The following is a 17,469-nucleotide window of genomic DNA, read 5'->3' as shown; positions in this document are numbered from 1 at the left end:
AAAAACCTTTTTGTTTTATAGTAACACTAGCTAACCCGCGGAACTTCGCTTGCGTCACATAAGATAATGGGTAAATTTTTCCCCGTTTTTGTAACATTTTTTACTGCTACTCAGCTACTATTGGTTGTAGCGTGATGATATTATAGCCTAAAGCCTTCCTTGATAAATAGGCTATCTAACACTGAAATAGTTTTTTAAATCGGACCAGTAGTTCCTGAGATTAGCGCGTTCAAACAAACAAACAAACAAACTCTTCAGCTTTATAATATATATATAATATATAATATATAATATATATATAGTATAGATTTTTGGTCCTGTATGACAAGATGTATGGACGTGAATGATTCAAGGGAAGCCCATGACCATGAGTATAGCGTGATGATATATTACGTACTAGCTGACACGCGCAACTTCGCTTGCGTCACTGAAGAGAATGGGTCAAAATTTTCTCCGTTTTCGTAACATTTTTCGTTGCTACTCCGCTCCTAATGACCGTAGCGTGATGTTATATAGCCTATAGCCTTCCTCGATAAATAGGCTATCTAACACTGAAAGAATTTTTCAAATCGGACCAGTACTTCCTGAGATTAGCGCGTTCAAACAAACAAACAAACAAACAAACAAACAAACAAACAAACAAACAAACTCTTCAGCTTTATAATATTAGTATAGATATGTTATACAAATTAGTAATTGAAACTAGTTGAATTACCAATTCAGCGTATCCATTTTCTAGTAATAATCATAAAATTAAAGATGTTTGTTTAAACGCGTATATCTCCGAAACGACTAGTCCGTTGGGAAAAATACTTTTAACGTTTCACATCCTGTTTATTGGGCTTTTTATAGGAATAGATAATGCTACGACCGTCAGGAACGAAGCAGTTTAAAAATCTCGTGTAAGAAAAACTTATGTATATACTAATAATATAAATGCGAAAGTTTTGGATATTTGTTACTCTATCACGTCAAAACTACTAAACGGATTTTGATGAAACTTCACAGTGTTGTAGCTTATTTACTAGAATCGCACTCTTTACAAATATAAACTTTTGTCCCTGGTTTTGCTGTGTTGTAAATACGTGTTGGAAAATGAATCACGCATATTTTTTTCAGTGTGTGGGATTTGAACCCATGACATGCACATACCACTACAAGTACACCACAGACTTTTAAATAACGTCAATATATTAGTAAAATACATTTGTAAGCCGTACACATATTCGTGTTTGGGAATCGAACCCACAACTTGCACATACCGCCTTAACCACCACATACACCATAATGGCGTTAATATACTTTTTAAATTACTTACTGGTTATCCACATGTTTCGGACTGTCAGGATCAATAACAATCGGTTCACAGATGCTGACCTCCTCAATGATCTCCTCAATAATCTCCTCTTCCGTCTCACTCTCGCACTCACTGGCTTCACTCTCCTCACTGTCCACCGTCCTCTCGACCTCACTTTTATCACCTATCTCTATAAAACCACTGTCACTATTATCACTTGAAATCCTTTTCAAAGTATCAGGACTTTCCACTTTAATAGTCACCGGTTCTTTCTCATTCACATTAATTACTGTCTTATTGTCTTCGAAGATATCTTCGGCATCTTCTAAGTATTCCTCGTCTTCGGAACTTAAAGACTCGAATGAAGAACAGACCTCTTCGTCAGTCTGTTGTTCTCCATCATCAAATACAATATGCTTTCTAAAAGTCACTCGTTTCTTCCCACAATCCGATCTATCGTCGTCCGAACACCCTTCCGTGTCAGACTTGGGAGGTTTCAAATTAGATTTTTTAGAAATTCCAGGAGATTCTGCGTCTATAGATTTTAAACTATCGCTTTTTGAATCTTTTTCTAATAATTTCTCTAGTTCTCCTTTCAAATCGTTTCTGTATGCTGTGTGTCTCTCGTCTATCGTCTCGTATAGAGGCTCGTTGTCGAGCTTGCTGTCGCTCCCACCCATCTGTTTATTTTCATTCAACTGGTCCACTGTACAGTCTATAGTCCTCGCGATCTCCCTCAACAATGCCTCGGCATGCTTCTTCTCGTCCAACTGCGGTTCATTTACGTACACTAAGGACACGTGTTGCTTGTTATTATCGTTGCTCTTAGAATATTTCTGCAGTACCAGTGCTTTAACGAACTCGGCATCGTCTGAATTATTTTTGGCCTGTGTGGGAACGGCTACGTCATTCGCCTTCCGATCAGAATTGCTCCTTTGCAATACGTTCGTCTCTTTCAAGGGGCTTATTCGACATGATTCGGTGCGTGCATTTCTCCGCTTGCCTCTCTTCCGTTTGCCCGCCATGATTTGCAATATGGCGCCGACTCCAGTCTTCTGGTTGTTGTAATCAGTCTCAGGTAATAAAAGATTCACTACATCTTTACGTATTGTGTTAAATTTTTCGTTTGGTTCTGTGTCGTTTCGTTGCGCGCGCGCAGTGACTGATGTTAATTTTGTATGCTCTGGGTTCGGGAGCTTTCGGGCAGGTTCGGGCGTCGCCGGCGCGGCCTCGGGCTTGCCGCCTTTTCTCTTGAAGAAGTTAAACATTTCGATCGGTTGTCATGTCCGACCGGAGCGACGCGGGCCCGCCGACTGTTTGCGGCGTTATAAACTATCCTATTGGAGAAATATTTATGTATTGACGTTGATATACTAGTATATATTATATACTGTACGTTACAAATATGAAAATTGTCGGTCAATCAGAGTATTAGAGAGAAGATTTTCGACATAAACGTTGTTTTTACGTGGGTGTTAGAAAAATAGACTTAGAATGCAATTAATTTGAAGTCGTGCTTATATTACGGCGTTTAATCTCTGTCTTAGTGTCTGACAGATATAATAAACACAATGAAAGCTGAATGTCAACTATGTGTGTGTTAATTTACGGGTGCAATGACTTTAAGAAGTATCGAGAATGCTTAGAACTTTCTTTGATGAAAGAGAACAACTAATAGCTAGAAATTTATTGCTTGTAGATGTAAATTAATTATCTAAATATTTGTAAAATGACTAAGTACAAGAAAAAGCTTTGACAGTTTTTTCGAGATTTCATTAATCAAAATTTATTGAGATCAAAACACGACTGCTTAGTTCCAAGTTCGATTTCTACCCAACTGAAATAGGATATGGTTATAGTAACTTTTCCTTCCCTTCACCCTATCTTTAAAGTACAATAATAGACCGAATTTAAAAGGTAATTTTTTCGTCATTTGCGTCATTTTCCCGGGGAAAAAAGTAGTCTATGTCCTTTCTCGGGTATCAAAATATCTCCATAACAAATTTCATGCAAATTGGTTCAGTAGTTTAGGCGTGATTGAGTAACAGACAAACAAACAGAGTTACTTTCGCATTTATAATATTAGTATGGAAGTTTGGATAGTATGGATGTCATATTTTTTTCCAGAGCCGATTGGTCAATAGTAGGCTCAGAGCCAATACTAATTATACTCGTCCTTGCCAATTGTTTACGTGCCTCACCTCTTTATGTAATAGCGCGATGATTGATTCAACTAGGAAACTAGGTGACGTAGACCGTCCTTGTCGTATTCAGGTAGAAAGAGCGAGAGATCCGAAGTTCTAAGCTCTAAAGTCAAGATATTGAACTTCCGAAATTGTAACTTTAAGTCCAATATCTGAGATATGAGAAAGAAATGGATAAAGTATGTGGTTTGTTTTCTAAATCAGTTGTTTGTTTCCTTTAGTGTACACGTAAAAGGATAACAGACGGACCAACGGAACAACTACTGTAAGGATTCCGTAAATTTTCACTTAGTTCTATGTATTTTACACAATTAAGGAAACAGTTTTTTTTTCTAAGAAGTAGGCCGAGTAGCCTTTATACTACACACCCCCGCAAACTATATACATATTAATTTGCTTGTTTTATCAATTTGCAACACTAGACAAAACTTTACTCAACAAACATGTAACTTAAGCTTTTCAATTTGATTTAACGATTTTGAACAACAGTAAACCATCGTAATGTATAGTTACACAGGTTTACTTGTGTATCATATCTCCATTAAATACTGTATACGTCACTACCACATGCGTCGAACAATTAAACGGAGACGAGCCATGTGCGGCCATAAACAGCTAAGGTCAGTGTCTGCCTAAATATAGATGTATGGCTGCGTGCGACTGTAGTGATGTTAATGATATATCGATTGATTTACGGTAAAATTTTAATTAAACTGTACCGTCTATACAAAGCGAAGCGAAAAGAAAGTAATCATTATAGTAATACATGTTTATTTAAAACTAGCTAACCCGCGCAACTTCGCTTGCCTCACATAAGAGAGAATGGGTAAAAAATTTCCCCGTTTTTATAACATTTTTATTGCTACTCTGCTCCTATTGGTCGTAGCGTAATGATATATAGCCTATAGCCCTCCTCGATAAATGGGCTATCTAACACTGAAATATTTTTTCAAATAGGACTAGCAGTTCCTGAGATTAGCGCGTTCAAACAAACAAACAAACAAACTCTTCAGCTTTATAATATTAAGTATAGATAATATTAAGTATAGATTTACGTTAAAATTTTCACTAAGGGAAAGCTAAAATACGTTTCGGTCTTTTGATTTTATATAGAATCCTATCAGACATCCATAACCTGGCTATAACACAATACCCCTCAGTAAGACTGGTTGTCAGACTTACAAGCTCCTGACTTCAAAAAAAACCTCGGTAAGCGTAGCTTAACCTTAGAGTTGGATCTACGCGACTGTTGTAACAAAACCACGGACTCCTCTCCAGTAGTTAGTAGTAACCTTTCGTTATAAATTCCTTTCTTTGTTACAAAAAGACAACTCCCGCACTAAAAATTGCTCTTGTGTCGCGGGGACTTTTACAAACATACAAGCAACGGACACAAAGTACAACCAGACCCGAAACAATTATTTGTGGTTCTGCTATCGGACCTTCACATCCAGTTACCTGGGTACCCTTCGGTATGACTGTAATCAGACTGTTAAATTTGCCAATCTTAAGTTAACTGGTTTTCAGACAGCTAAAGATAATCTAAACTGTTACCTTCTTATTCATAAAATTATATGAAGTTATGAAAGGCTTATAAAGAGTTTTGTTTCTTTCACTCCTTAGCGAAATGAAAAAGAGAAAACATATTGTAGTAATTTTTTAACTAAAATAGGTTTATTGTGTGTTTATGAATAAGAGGGTTAAACTATACTGCCTTGTTCCAATATAGTACAGTTGTATGAAAACTCTCTACAATATAAAAAAGACAATCCTTTTTCTCTTCAAACAATGGCACTACAAGCAATAAATCACCCATCACTTTCACTACACATCAATCAATGCTTAACTCGTGCCAATATTTTATTTATATGTTACGCGTAATAGTACACGCACGTTTGACCACGTGGAAGTGAACGTGGTCATGTGTGGTCGTGTGCAGTCCTGGCGAGTAGTGAAATACCTTACTACAGACATGATGGCGTAACCAACTGTACTATATGGTACACAATACCCGCGCAACTTCGCTTACGTCACATAAGAGAGAATGGGTGAAATTATTCACCGCATTTGTAACATTTTTTACTGGTACTCTACTCTTATTGGTCGCAGCGTGATGATATATAGCCTATAGCCTTCCTTGATAAATGGACTATCTAAAATTGACAGAATATTTCAAGTCGGACCAGTAGTTCCTGAGATTAGCGCGTTCAAACAAACAAACAAACTCTTCAGCTTTGTAATATTAGTATAGATATAGTATATATTATATGCTACGCGTAATAGTACACGCAAGTTTGACCACGTGGAAGTGAACGTGGTCATGTGTGGTCGTGTGCAGTCCTGGCGAGTAGTGGAATACCTTACTACAGACATGATGGCGTGGCCAACTATACATCTACTTACTATAAGTTTGTGAGCATTCATGGGTATACGAGTAATATTATCTTTGTTTTCCTTTTTTATTTTAAAGACAACTCCCTCACTACTGGTATAAAACATACAAACAACGGATAATACAAAGTAGAACTAGACCAGAAACAGCTATTTGTGCACGATCGAACCCACGTACTCCCGACGCACTAGGATCGGCGACCACCTTGACCACCGCCGCGGAGAACATCCATCGGTTATCTATGCTAATATTATAAAGCTGAAGAGTTTATTTGTTTGTTTGTTGGTTTGTTTGTTTGAACGCGCTAATCTCAGTAACTAATTTGAAAAATTAATTCAGTGTTAGATAGCCCATTTATCGAGGAAGGCTATAGGCTATATATCATAACGCTACGACCAATAGGAGCAGAGCACCAGTGAAAAATGTTACAAAAACGGGAAAAATCATGGCTCTCTTGTGTGACGCAAGCGAAGTTGCACGAGTCAGCTAGTAAATATATGTATGTAAAGCAAGATGACGAACTTTTTGATACAAGGTGCGTGAAGGCTACCCAACATCGGTCTTCGTATTTTCAACAATGTAAGAACTGCGTAGGTTACCTATGTTAATTTGTATGTGTATGCGTAGTTGTATTCGCCATAATATATGCAAACACGTGTCACTGTGATTAAATGTAAACGATTGTAAAATTGTACACATTGCTATGAGGAAGACGAAATTATAAATGCTTTTGAAGGGAAATAAATAAATATAAATATAATTGGACAACTCACATACGGTCATTTGATTCCAAACTAAGCAGAGCTTGTACTATGGTAACCAAATAACCAGGGGCCGAAACAAAATTCAAGGTCGAAAATACTGATTTTACTGACCAAAAATTCAAAAATACTGACCATTTCTAAACCGTTTTTCGGGTGAATGAATGGAATAAAAAAAATAAGTCGAATTGAGAAGTCAAAATCCTTATTTGAAGTCGGTTAAAAAGCTCATTTTCGGTTTTTGGTCTCCACCATCCCCATAGTCAACCAGCACCGCCTTTTTATCGTGTTGAAAAGCTTTTTCTATTGTTAGTAATTGTTATTGTAGGTATAATTATGCGCTCATAGCCAGCTGTTGTGCTCACCGGTCGGTAAACGATCTCTGGGTTAAACAACCGCTGGCGCGGTCATTCTATAGATGGGTGACCGCATAGTGGTATTTAAACTGAGCGTCCCCGTGCTTGTTAGGGCACGTATAAAGTCGGTCCCGGTTGTTGTCGATTAAGATAAGAGTCGCTAAGCCATGTCAAAGGCCTTTCGGTCGGCTTGAACAAGTTTGACACTAAGTTGACCACTACCCATACAATAGATAAATAGAATGTATTGATGAACAAGTGAGTCGTGCGCATTCATGCAAAATTGACATACTCCACTAAACTTCAATGAACTCCAATGAACACCAAAAACTTTAATAAACTTCCCGGCTTACGGATTTTCAATCAGGTCTTACGAATTTTCGACCAGGTCACGCGAGTTTAGAAGTTTTTACCCATTCCAAAAAAGTGCACAACGCCACTACAGAATTTTCAGTTCAAAAATACTGATTTAAAAAAAATAATAATTTGCTATTTTATTGAAGTCATGTGATGCTTCAATATATACATACGTAGATCATCTACATATATGTATAAAGCATCCAAAGCAACCCTCTGATATCATCACGGGGCAAATCGAAAATGTAAGATTGGCCAACAGCAAAGGAAAACCAAAAAACAAAATTGAGTTTGGAAAAATACTGACAAAACTGACCGATTTTCTAAAATACTGACTTTTACTGACCATGTCCTAAAATACTGACTTTTACTGACTTTACTGACCTGTTTCGGCCCCTGAATAACTGATAAACATACTTATATACTTCTAAATACATACAAGACTTATATAGATACATTAACATCCAGGCTCAGAACAAATTCTCATGCTCATCACACAAAGATTTGTCCCGGGTGGGATTCGAACCCACCACACGCGGCGCTACGGTTGTTGCGGCGAGGTGACCGCTTAAACCACTGCGCCAAACGTGCAGTTCAAATGGAGGGATGTTATAATATAAGTACATAATTTAAATAATTTGTACATTATTTTTTTATGTATTAGAGAGCATAGAGAACCTAAGATACTATATATAAAAAGAGTGACATTACAGTACGCTGTGTTATAACTCTCACCCTGTAAAATTTCATCTAAAATCTATTTAGCCGTTTTGCGCGACTGATGGACACTTTTTAGTAAATATAGATAATAATATATGTGCGACAGATTTAAAAATTAATGAATTAAACGTCACAACACATCATAAAGAGAAAACAAATATATCACAGGCTGAATGACTATAATAAAATATAAACTTTTTCTCAAAAACCGTAATTCATCGACAGAGTAACATCACTATGTTACTAATACCAGCTGATCTAACGGAAACACGCGTCGGTATCCGGTTTATTCTAGTTCACATTCACACACTTTATTGAATACTCAGACTTCATTTACGAAAATAAATTAACTTTTAGTCTACTTACTTCATTAGGTTTTATTTGTCTTAATTCTATGTACCTTTTAGTAAGTGTCTACTTACTAAATACGGTTTTATGCGTCTTAATCGTAGGAACCTAATAGGGGTGCTTTTGATGGGGGGAGGGGGGCAAAGATATACGATTGATATGAACACCTTGGCAAAACTATTATGTAAAAGGTTGCAATCAGCCTAGCCTTTCTTCCAACTATGTTGGAGTCGGCTTCCAGTCTCACCACATTTGAATACCAGTATTTTACATGCAGCAACTGCCTATCGGACCTCCACAACACAGTTACCTGGGTTATAACACGATACCCTTCGGTAAGACTGGTAGTCAGACTTTCAAGCTTCTGACTACTGTTAACGACTGTCAGACAGAAAAAAATTGAAGTTATTTTTTCTATGAATTTTAGTTAGCGAATAAATAATCTTCCATATGTCTTCTGCTGACCATTGAACGCAAAAGCGTAAACATAAACATTATTAAAATACTCATAAACAAACATGAAAAGCTAAGTGGTTTACAGCAACGAATGACGTCACAACATGGCGCCTGAAACGACATTGAGTGGAAATTAAAATTATAAAGATTTATGTTTCAAAGTTTGTTTTTTAAAAGAGTCTGTGATGTTTTTCTCGGGAGTTCCTGGTTCGAGAAAAAAATATTTTACTAGTTCAGTCTCGCAGTTTTACTCGGACCTGTGTTGAGTTCTCTGCACCTTTTGGTCTTAACATGATTGTATAGTCTGTAACAGGCCTCGTAATAAAAAAGAAAATGAGAAAATGTTTTCTACTAGAGGCCGCCCGCGACTTCGTCCGCGTAGAATCCCTTCCCGTGTAAATCCCGATCCCTCGGGAACTCCGGGATAAAAAGTAGCCTATGTGTTATTCTGGGTCTTTAGTTACCTATATACCAATTCATCGTAATCGATTCAGTAGTATTTGCGTGAAAGAGTAACAAACTTCCATACATACATACTTACAAACTTTCGCATTTATAATATAAGTATGATTTTTGCTTGATTCAAGATGTAATCCCGGTCTTATAAAGAGAAGACCATTTGGAAGACCCTTACCTGGCCGTGGAACAGAAAAAGTAACTTCAAGCTATGCTATTTTATAGTATCCTTAAATGAGCAAATAACCTCCGGTTTCTGAGGTACATTTAGAGGTAGTTTATCTATTCAATAGCATTTATACTCATACAAAAAATCGCTATTGAATAGATAAACTACCGCTAAATGTGCTCAAAACCGGGGGTAAGTCAGCTAAGTGTTTTCCCATTTTTCAAACATCAGTATAAACTAGGTACACTCGCTACCACTAAGATCTTTCCAGAAGATAATTCCCAAGAAAAAATCATTTCACAATTCTGACTTACCATCTATACTTAGTCACACGATAAAATCTTTGAACACAATTTTACTAGCAAACCAATAAAATATTAACAGCTTCGTTTTGTCGATATAGCATCAATTTCGATATAATTGCGGTTATTTTATAACTGGCAAGCTTCCAGTGGAGTTAGCGATCATGATTTGTGTATCAATGCAATATTGAAGAATAATAGCCTTATTTAGATTCGAGCTTATGTCAAAAACGTTCTTAAATTCCAAAGTAACGCATGTTCAAACGCTGGTTTTAAAGTGAGAATTAAATTGGTATCTCCAACGCAAGTGGTCGCAGGTTCGAACCCGAGGCAACACAACAATGACTTTTCCAAGTTATGTGTTTATTAGACATAATTATCAAATAATATATATTATACTAGCTAACCCGCGTAGCTTTGCTTGCGTCACTGAGAGAATGCGTGAATTTTTTCCCCGTTTTTGTAACATTTTTTACTGGTACTCTGCTCCTATTGGCCGAAGCGTGATGATAAGGAGCCTTCCTCGATAAATGTGCTATCTAACATTGTAAAAAATTTTCAAATCGGACTAATAGTTCCCGAGATTAGCGCGTTCAAACAAACTCTTCAGCTTTATAATATTAGCATAGATTCGTTAGAGGCGATGATCAGGTTTTCTAAAAGTGTATAACTCTGCTAAGTTTTAAATTATTCATCAGAAATAGTCATAAATACATCCTAATTTTCAGTCGTAAGTCCATATTTAACTGAAACTAGTTAATATAATATACGTAGTTAATATCCCGGAATCTGTAGTATTCTAAATATAAGCTTCCTGTTACGTCACATCCTGTCATTATGGCGCCTCTTTTATCTGTGGACGAATGTTTATGGCCCTTCACGGAAGATGCTTGTGGAATTTACCTAATATATTCTATTTAAGGGTTTTATTCTGATTCTGTTGATGTCTCCAAGCTTTAGATAGAGAGACATAAGTATTATAAAATCATTTTTATATAACACTAGCTGACCCGAGAAACTACGCTGTCGTCAAATAATGGGTCATATTTTCCCGCGGTTTTGTATCATTTTTTACTGGTACTCTGCTCCTGTTGGTCGTAGCGTGATGTTATATATACAATAAACTTCCTAATTTAAAAAAAAATCATCCCTAAAACGCGAAAATAGAGTTTGCTTACGAGCGAAACCGCATGGATGAACTAGATTTAAATCACACACCCTAAAATGCAAGCAAGCAAAGCCGCATTCATATACTAGTCTTAAAATATTGGTACAAACCAAGTGAGTCACGGTCCACTGTCGCACCTATAACCACTGAACCCAAGTAGTTTCAAACCAGTTTTACAAGAACTCATCGTAAACGGTACCGTTTTTTAATTCCCACTAGACAAGAAATATATTCAAAAAATTCTAATCAATTCGTGACCTGGATTCGAACCCGCGACCCGTCCAACGAGTTCTACAGTTATGCGAATTTAATACATAGTGCAAGTTTGTTAATAAAATATTTAACGGGACATAGAATTCTAGTGAATACATTTTTTAAGAGCAGTAATAGCCGAGTGGTTTAAGTTGGTACCTCCCACGTGAGTGGTCGCAGGTTCGAACCCGAGGCAGCACACCAATGACATTGACAGTCGTTAACAGTAGTAAGAAGCTTGAAAGTCTGACAACCAGTCTTATCAAGGGGAATTGTGTTAGAACTCAGGTAATTGGGTTGTGGAGGTCCGATAGGCAGTCGCTCCGTGTAAAATACTGGTATTAAGTTGAAAGAAAGACTAGACTGATAAGATTATAATTAAGATTATAAATATTACTGAATGGATAACAAGGAAATTTGGTATATAGTTAGCTGAAGACCCAGAATAACACATAGGCTACTTTTCATGTCGGAGTTTCCGACGGATCGGGATTAACACGGGAAGGGTTTCCACGCGGACGAAGTCGCGGGCGGTCTCTAGTATACTCATACATTTCAAGGTGAAACTACCAGCATAACTCCAGGATACGAGTACACAATTACTCAACAATTATATTAATGTTTGAGGTTGATTTCTCTTCCTATTACGTGTTTTACTCATCAAAAACGCGGGGAAATGATTATTTGTACAATTGGCAACATTTACTATCAGGTGTTCAGTATTGTTAATTAGCCAGGAAAGTTTCTTGTTAGTCATAAAGCAATTCGCTGGCTGCGTTGTTTTGTTTTCTTTTCTAAGGTTACGTAACTTATAAGGAACCCTTTTATGATCGCTTACCTAACCTTAAACCCTTTAAATAAATAATAAATAAATAAATAATATCATTGGACAACTCACACACGGTCATTAGATTCCAAACTAAGCAGAGCTTGTACTATGGTAACCAAATAACTGATAAACATATTTATATACTTCTAAATACATACTTATATAGATAAATTGACATCCAGGCTCAGAACAAACACTTGTGCTCATCACACAAAGATTTGTCCCGGGTGGAATTCGAACCCACCACACGCGGCGCTACGGTTGTTCCGGCGAGGTGACCGCTTAAACTGAGCCAAACGTGCAGTTAGCGCTCGAGTTCACAGTTCTTTTAAACAAAAGTTAACGTGTTAGTCGTTGAAAGCATTTGTTTTATTTTTGTTTAAAAAGACAACTCCCTCGCTAAGAATTGCTCTTGTGTCGCGGGGACTTCTACAAACATACAAATAACGGACAAAAAGTAGACCCAGACCCGAAACAATTATTTGTGGATCGCACAAATAATTGCTCCGTGTGCGATTCGAACCCATGACGTCGTGGTGACCTAAACTACTGCGCCACGGAGGCAGTAAAAGAAAAGGAACGTACCAGCCCTTTATTTCTACAGATTGAAAACCGTTTCGATCTCTGCCCCTAAACTTCACACAACATACTCATAGTGTCATTATAACAGAGTATTTGGCTCTCAATCAAACTTGCGCAAGCCAGTGACGTCAGCTGATGTGGATATATCGAGAAGCTTTGTTTGTTAGATATCCTGTTTGTTTCAGGGAGATTTTACAGGAAATTGTGTTCAGGGAACTGCTAATAATCTACTAATTCTTGGACAAGATGTGGCGTATTTTCCTATTTGTAACATATCTTCGAATTGCTGATTGGTTTAGTAAATGCAAGTTCGACCTACAATAACAGGATTATAAATAACAGCGCGATTTCTTACAGTCAGTCCCAGGTCCCAACAAGTACTTTTGAGTATCAAGAATTTGATATTTAAAATGTTTTGCGAAAATAGGTCATCCGTTAGAGTTGACTATACTCGACAGTAGTAAAGAATCGCGCTACAGACGTCCCCAATTCAATATAAAAACCATTCAGAAAGAAATCATTGTTGAAGTAATACAAAGTTGTCACATAAGAGAAAATGGGTCGAATTTTTCCCCGATTTTGTAACATGTTTTACTGGTTCTCCGCTCCTATTGGTCGTAGCGTGATGATATATAGCCTATAACCTTCCTCGATAAATGGGCTCTCTAGCACTGAATAACATAATAACATAACAATTTTTCTAATCGGACCAGGAGTTCCTGAGATTAGCGCGTTCAAACAAACAAACAATTCATATTAGTATAGATTTGTACAAGTCGCGAGATTTAAAATAATACAGTATCTCACCGAATTATGTTAATTAGTGACCGATGGCTTTCCAAACATATGTCACACACACCACGTGTGTTTATTTAAACGTTAAAGTTATATTTTCACTTTTAATAGCTTTTCTCTTTAGTGAAAATTCTTTAACAAACTGTTTTTGAATCGGAAAAGACCGGAAATAAGCCCAATTAGTAGCTTTAATTATGAAATTTTAGTTACGTGATCGAAACGTCGACATTTTATTATTTTTCTCACGGTTCGCGGTCACAGTGTCAAAGTTGAGGCGCTCATAGCCAGTTGCGCTCACCGGTCGGTAAACAATGGGGTAAGCGAACCTTGGCGCGGTCATTCCATAGATGGGTGACCGCATAGTGGTTTTTGAATTAGGCGTCTCTGTGCTTCGGAGGGCATGTAAAAAGTCGGTCCCGGTTGTTGTCAATTGAGATAACAGTCGTTAAGCCATGTCAAAAGCCTTCGGACTTGAACAACTTTGACACTAGGTTGACCATTAACCATACGATAAGAGTCGCGAACTTTGCTTACACTCCCTACTAAGTTGTCACACTATAGTATTGCTATCCGGGGAATCGACCTGATAAGCCGTGCGGTCAGCAACTGTATTTCTAACCATTGGACCGCTAATCCGGTTATTTTAGTAGATATATTCAAATTCATGGCGTTACTGTATATCGTGTTAATGGGACTAGATATTTTACTATCTATACTGATATTATAAAGCTGAAGAGTTTGTTTGTTTGTTTGAACGCGCTAATCTCAGGAACTACTGGTCCGATTTGAAAAAATCTTTCAGTTTTAGATAGGTCATTTATCGAGGAAGGCTATAGGCTATATATCATCACGCTACGACCAATAGGAGCAGAGTAACAGTAAAAAATTATACAAAAACTGTTTTTTTTTACATTCTCTTTTATGTGACGCAAGCGAAGTTGCGCGGGTCAGCTAGTCTTTTATAATAACGGTAATATAACGTTTTAACAATACGCTTGTTCTTCGTAATTGGTACGATAAAGCCTTAGCAATGTACCTACATAAAATTTTTTTTAAATATTTTTGGACAGCTCACACACGGTCATCTGATTCCAAACTAAGCAGAGCTTGTACTATGGTAACCAGACAACTGATAAACATACTTATATACTTGTAAATACATACTTATATAGATAAATTAACATCCAGGCTCAGAACAAATACTCGTGCTTATCACACAAAGATTTGTCCCGGGTGGGTTCCGGACCCACCACACGCGGCGCTACGGTTATTGCGGCGAGGTGACCACCTTAACCACCGCGCAACCGTGCAGTTACGAATAAATTCTCCCGATGTCTACAGTAAGCTCAAAATTCGATTTCCCGTGAGACCTTTCTAGTTGCTTTTAAAGGATTAGGAATATCGCAATTGTTAACATTGGTTTGTAAATCAAAAATGTCGATTTATCAATAGAAACTAGATTGGGGCTTCAACTTAAGGTTTAAACTTAAAATTACCTATCAACTATCCCCAAAAAGTATCGCCCTTTTCCATTCTAGGATCATTAAAGTAAAGTTTTGCAAATGCTGCATTAATTTGTCTTAATAACGCTATTATAGATGTCATTGTTTATGTGACCTACTTATTTACGTGTCTAAGTTTAAAAAAAAAAACTAGATTAAACTACTATAAAATGATATAAAAGTGAATATAAACAAGAATATTGTCGTAATAAAATCTATAGACAACGAGTTTCGAAAATCTAATACTCTGGTTGACACAGATAAAACAAAATCATATAAAAATAACCGTAAACACAAACCTTGTACAAACTCTTTAATGTGAAACTTCCGCACTTGAAAACTAACACAACACTATCACAAGCAGTTCGATTTCTCACTGCGTTTCCAGTTATTAGAAAACAAACACGCAACTAAATAACAATTAACTAAAAACAATTAAACATTTACGAAACAAAAACATTAATTCCGGCGGCAATTTTGACAGCCACTTTGACAGCTAAGTGCATGCAGCCAATCAAAATAATTCGGTTCGAAAACAATGCACAGATTATTAAAACTAAATTAAAGTCTTTATTTTTATTTGTGTGGTTGTCGCGTCCGCGCGTCAGTTGGCTTTCCTAAGACTGGTCCGTGCAGTTTCACGTTACCCGTTCGGAAATAGCATACTTATTTGTGCCCGATGTATTGAGTTTTGCACTTGAGAATGGGGCATGTGTGAGTCACTGGGGGTTGCTAATATTGCCGTTTAGAAACGGGAGTAAGGTGAAAGTGGCCTAGATTGCGAGTGGGCGCTTCAAGAATTTGAGTTATTATTGTTTCTATGTGCTATTTAACTGAAATACTGTTAAATGTTTAGTTGTGCAAACGAATGCACGCGTCGGATGATAGAACTACTTTTTTTTCAGGTTAACGGACCGTTTATTTATTATGATTATTTTGATAATTTACACAGATGATTAAAGTCATGAAATATTACATTCTCGAATTGTGTTTCTATGATTGCTCAATTAATTTTGTAATTTATACATTTGTTAACAATTTTCTCGCCAGAAATCGATTGTAAAATAATTGGGGGGCTTGTTTTCGTTTATTACCGACTTGATAGGTACTTAATACTTGAAATTACATTTAACATACTTTCTAATAAAATTCGTAGTATTCTAAACTCAATGGTCACCCTGACAAGATGAATCATAAAGGTCATTGACCGGGACATACCGGGATGAATAAGCTTGATTCCTGTGCCTGAAAACTAAAGTCGTCGCAGTGTGGTTTCCCGCCAAACTTTTACAACTATAGGTGTTTTTGGGAAAAGGTAAGGAAAACACTTTTTTATATTACTTTTCTGATGTTATGTTCCTCTTATAATATCGGAAATAGAACTATTTCTTAACTTTTATTGCTTTTTATTCCCATTAATGCTACTAAACTATAATACGGACGTATTTTTTACTAGAATTCTGTACCCAAAGGAGATCATTTATTTTGGGCCTTTTTTTAAAGTGGCGGCCAACAAAAAATAAAGGCATATATCGATAGAACTAGCTATATGGAGCATCTAAATTAGTTATTATGGCACAAAAGTTGAAGGATCGCTTTGAACAAAGTTATGCAAGTTACGGCCTAAAATCAGTTTAAAAGTGGTCGCTTTTTTTTTCCTTTATTACCCCGGGAAATTTATTTACGGGGATGAAGTCGCGAGCCGAATCTAGCAATGTATTAAACAATAGCTGACCCGCGCAGCTTCACTTGCGTGCGTCACATAAGAGAGAATGAGTCATAATTTTCCCCGTTTTTGTGTCATTTTTCGTTGCTACTCCGCTCCTAATAGTTGCAGCGTCATGTTATGTAGCAAAAGTATTCCTCGATAAATGGTCTTTTCAACACTTTTTTTTTTAATTCGAACCATTAGTTTCTGAGATTAGCGCAACAAACAAACTCTTCAGCTTTATAATATTAGTATAGATTTGAAGTAGTGCTGATTATGCCAATATTTGTTCCCTACATTATATTCAGACTCCGCAATAATATTATTATTTGTTGCGTGGGCGCGTTTTATTGGCTTCAAAGTACAACACACAAATAAAATAATATTTTATGATAATAATAAACGTTCATATAAACATCATCACGCTTGTAGTTCCTTGAAGGGTACATAGAAGTTTAGAGAATTATTTTTATGACAACTCCAGCACTTTGAATCGTTCATGTGTCATGGGTAGGTACTTTACTTTACTTTACTTTTTAGTATTTGAGCTGGGCGTCTCCGTGCTTCGGAGGGCACGTAAAAAGTCGGTCCCGGCTGTTGTCTACTTAGATAACAGTCGTTAAGCCATGTCAAAGGCCTTTCGGGCGGCTTGAGCAACTTTGACACTAGGTTGGCCACTATACGACAAACAAACAAACAATGGGTACTTTTACAAACAACTTTCTTAAGGCCTAACCCTTCGCTCATTACGCGAAGAGACTCTTGCCCAGGAGTGGGACAGTAATGGGTCAAATTTATTTATTAAAGTATACAGA

General features: G+C 36.8%; 1 protein-coding gene across 4 annotated transcripts in view; it reads right to left on the bottom strand.

Moving 5' to 3' along the window:
- LOC142984961 (uncharacterized) overlaps positions 1-15,543 on the bottom strand; it is a 51,980-nt gene extending 36,437 nt beyond the window's left edge. For 3 of the 4 annotated variants that reach the window (XM_076132862.1, XM_076132863.1, XM_076132864.1), the window contains exons 1-2: positions 15,246-15,443; positions 1,319-2,634 (exon numbers count right to left, since the gene is read on the bottom strand). In XM_076132862.1, the coding sequence (XP_075988977.1) occupies positions 1,319-2,565 (1,247 nt within the window). In that variant the 5' untranslated portion in view covers positions 2,566-2,634; positions 15,246-15,443. Of the gene's footprint in view, positions 1-1,318; positions 2,635-15,245 lie in introns of all 4 variants that reach the window. The other variant, XM_076132865.1, reaches the window with a different exon arrangement.
- Between the last annotated feature and the right edge of the window lie 1,926 nt (positions 15,544-17,469).

The sequence above is a fragment of the Anticarsia gemmatalis genome, chromosome 29, assembly GCF_050436995.1.
Source record: "Anticarsia gemmatalis isolate Benzon Research Colony breed Stoneville strain chromosome 29, ilAntGemm2 primary, whole genome shotgun sequence".
Taxonomy (NCBI): domain Eukaryota; kingdom Metazoa; phylum Arthropoda; class Insecta; order Lepidoptera; family Erebidae; genus Anticarsia; species Anticarsia gemmatalis.
Note: the sequence above shows the minus strand (reverse complement) of the source record. Positions and strands in the feature narration are given on the sequence as shown.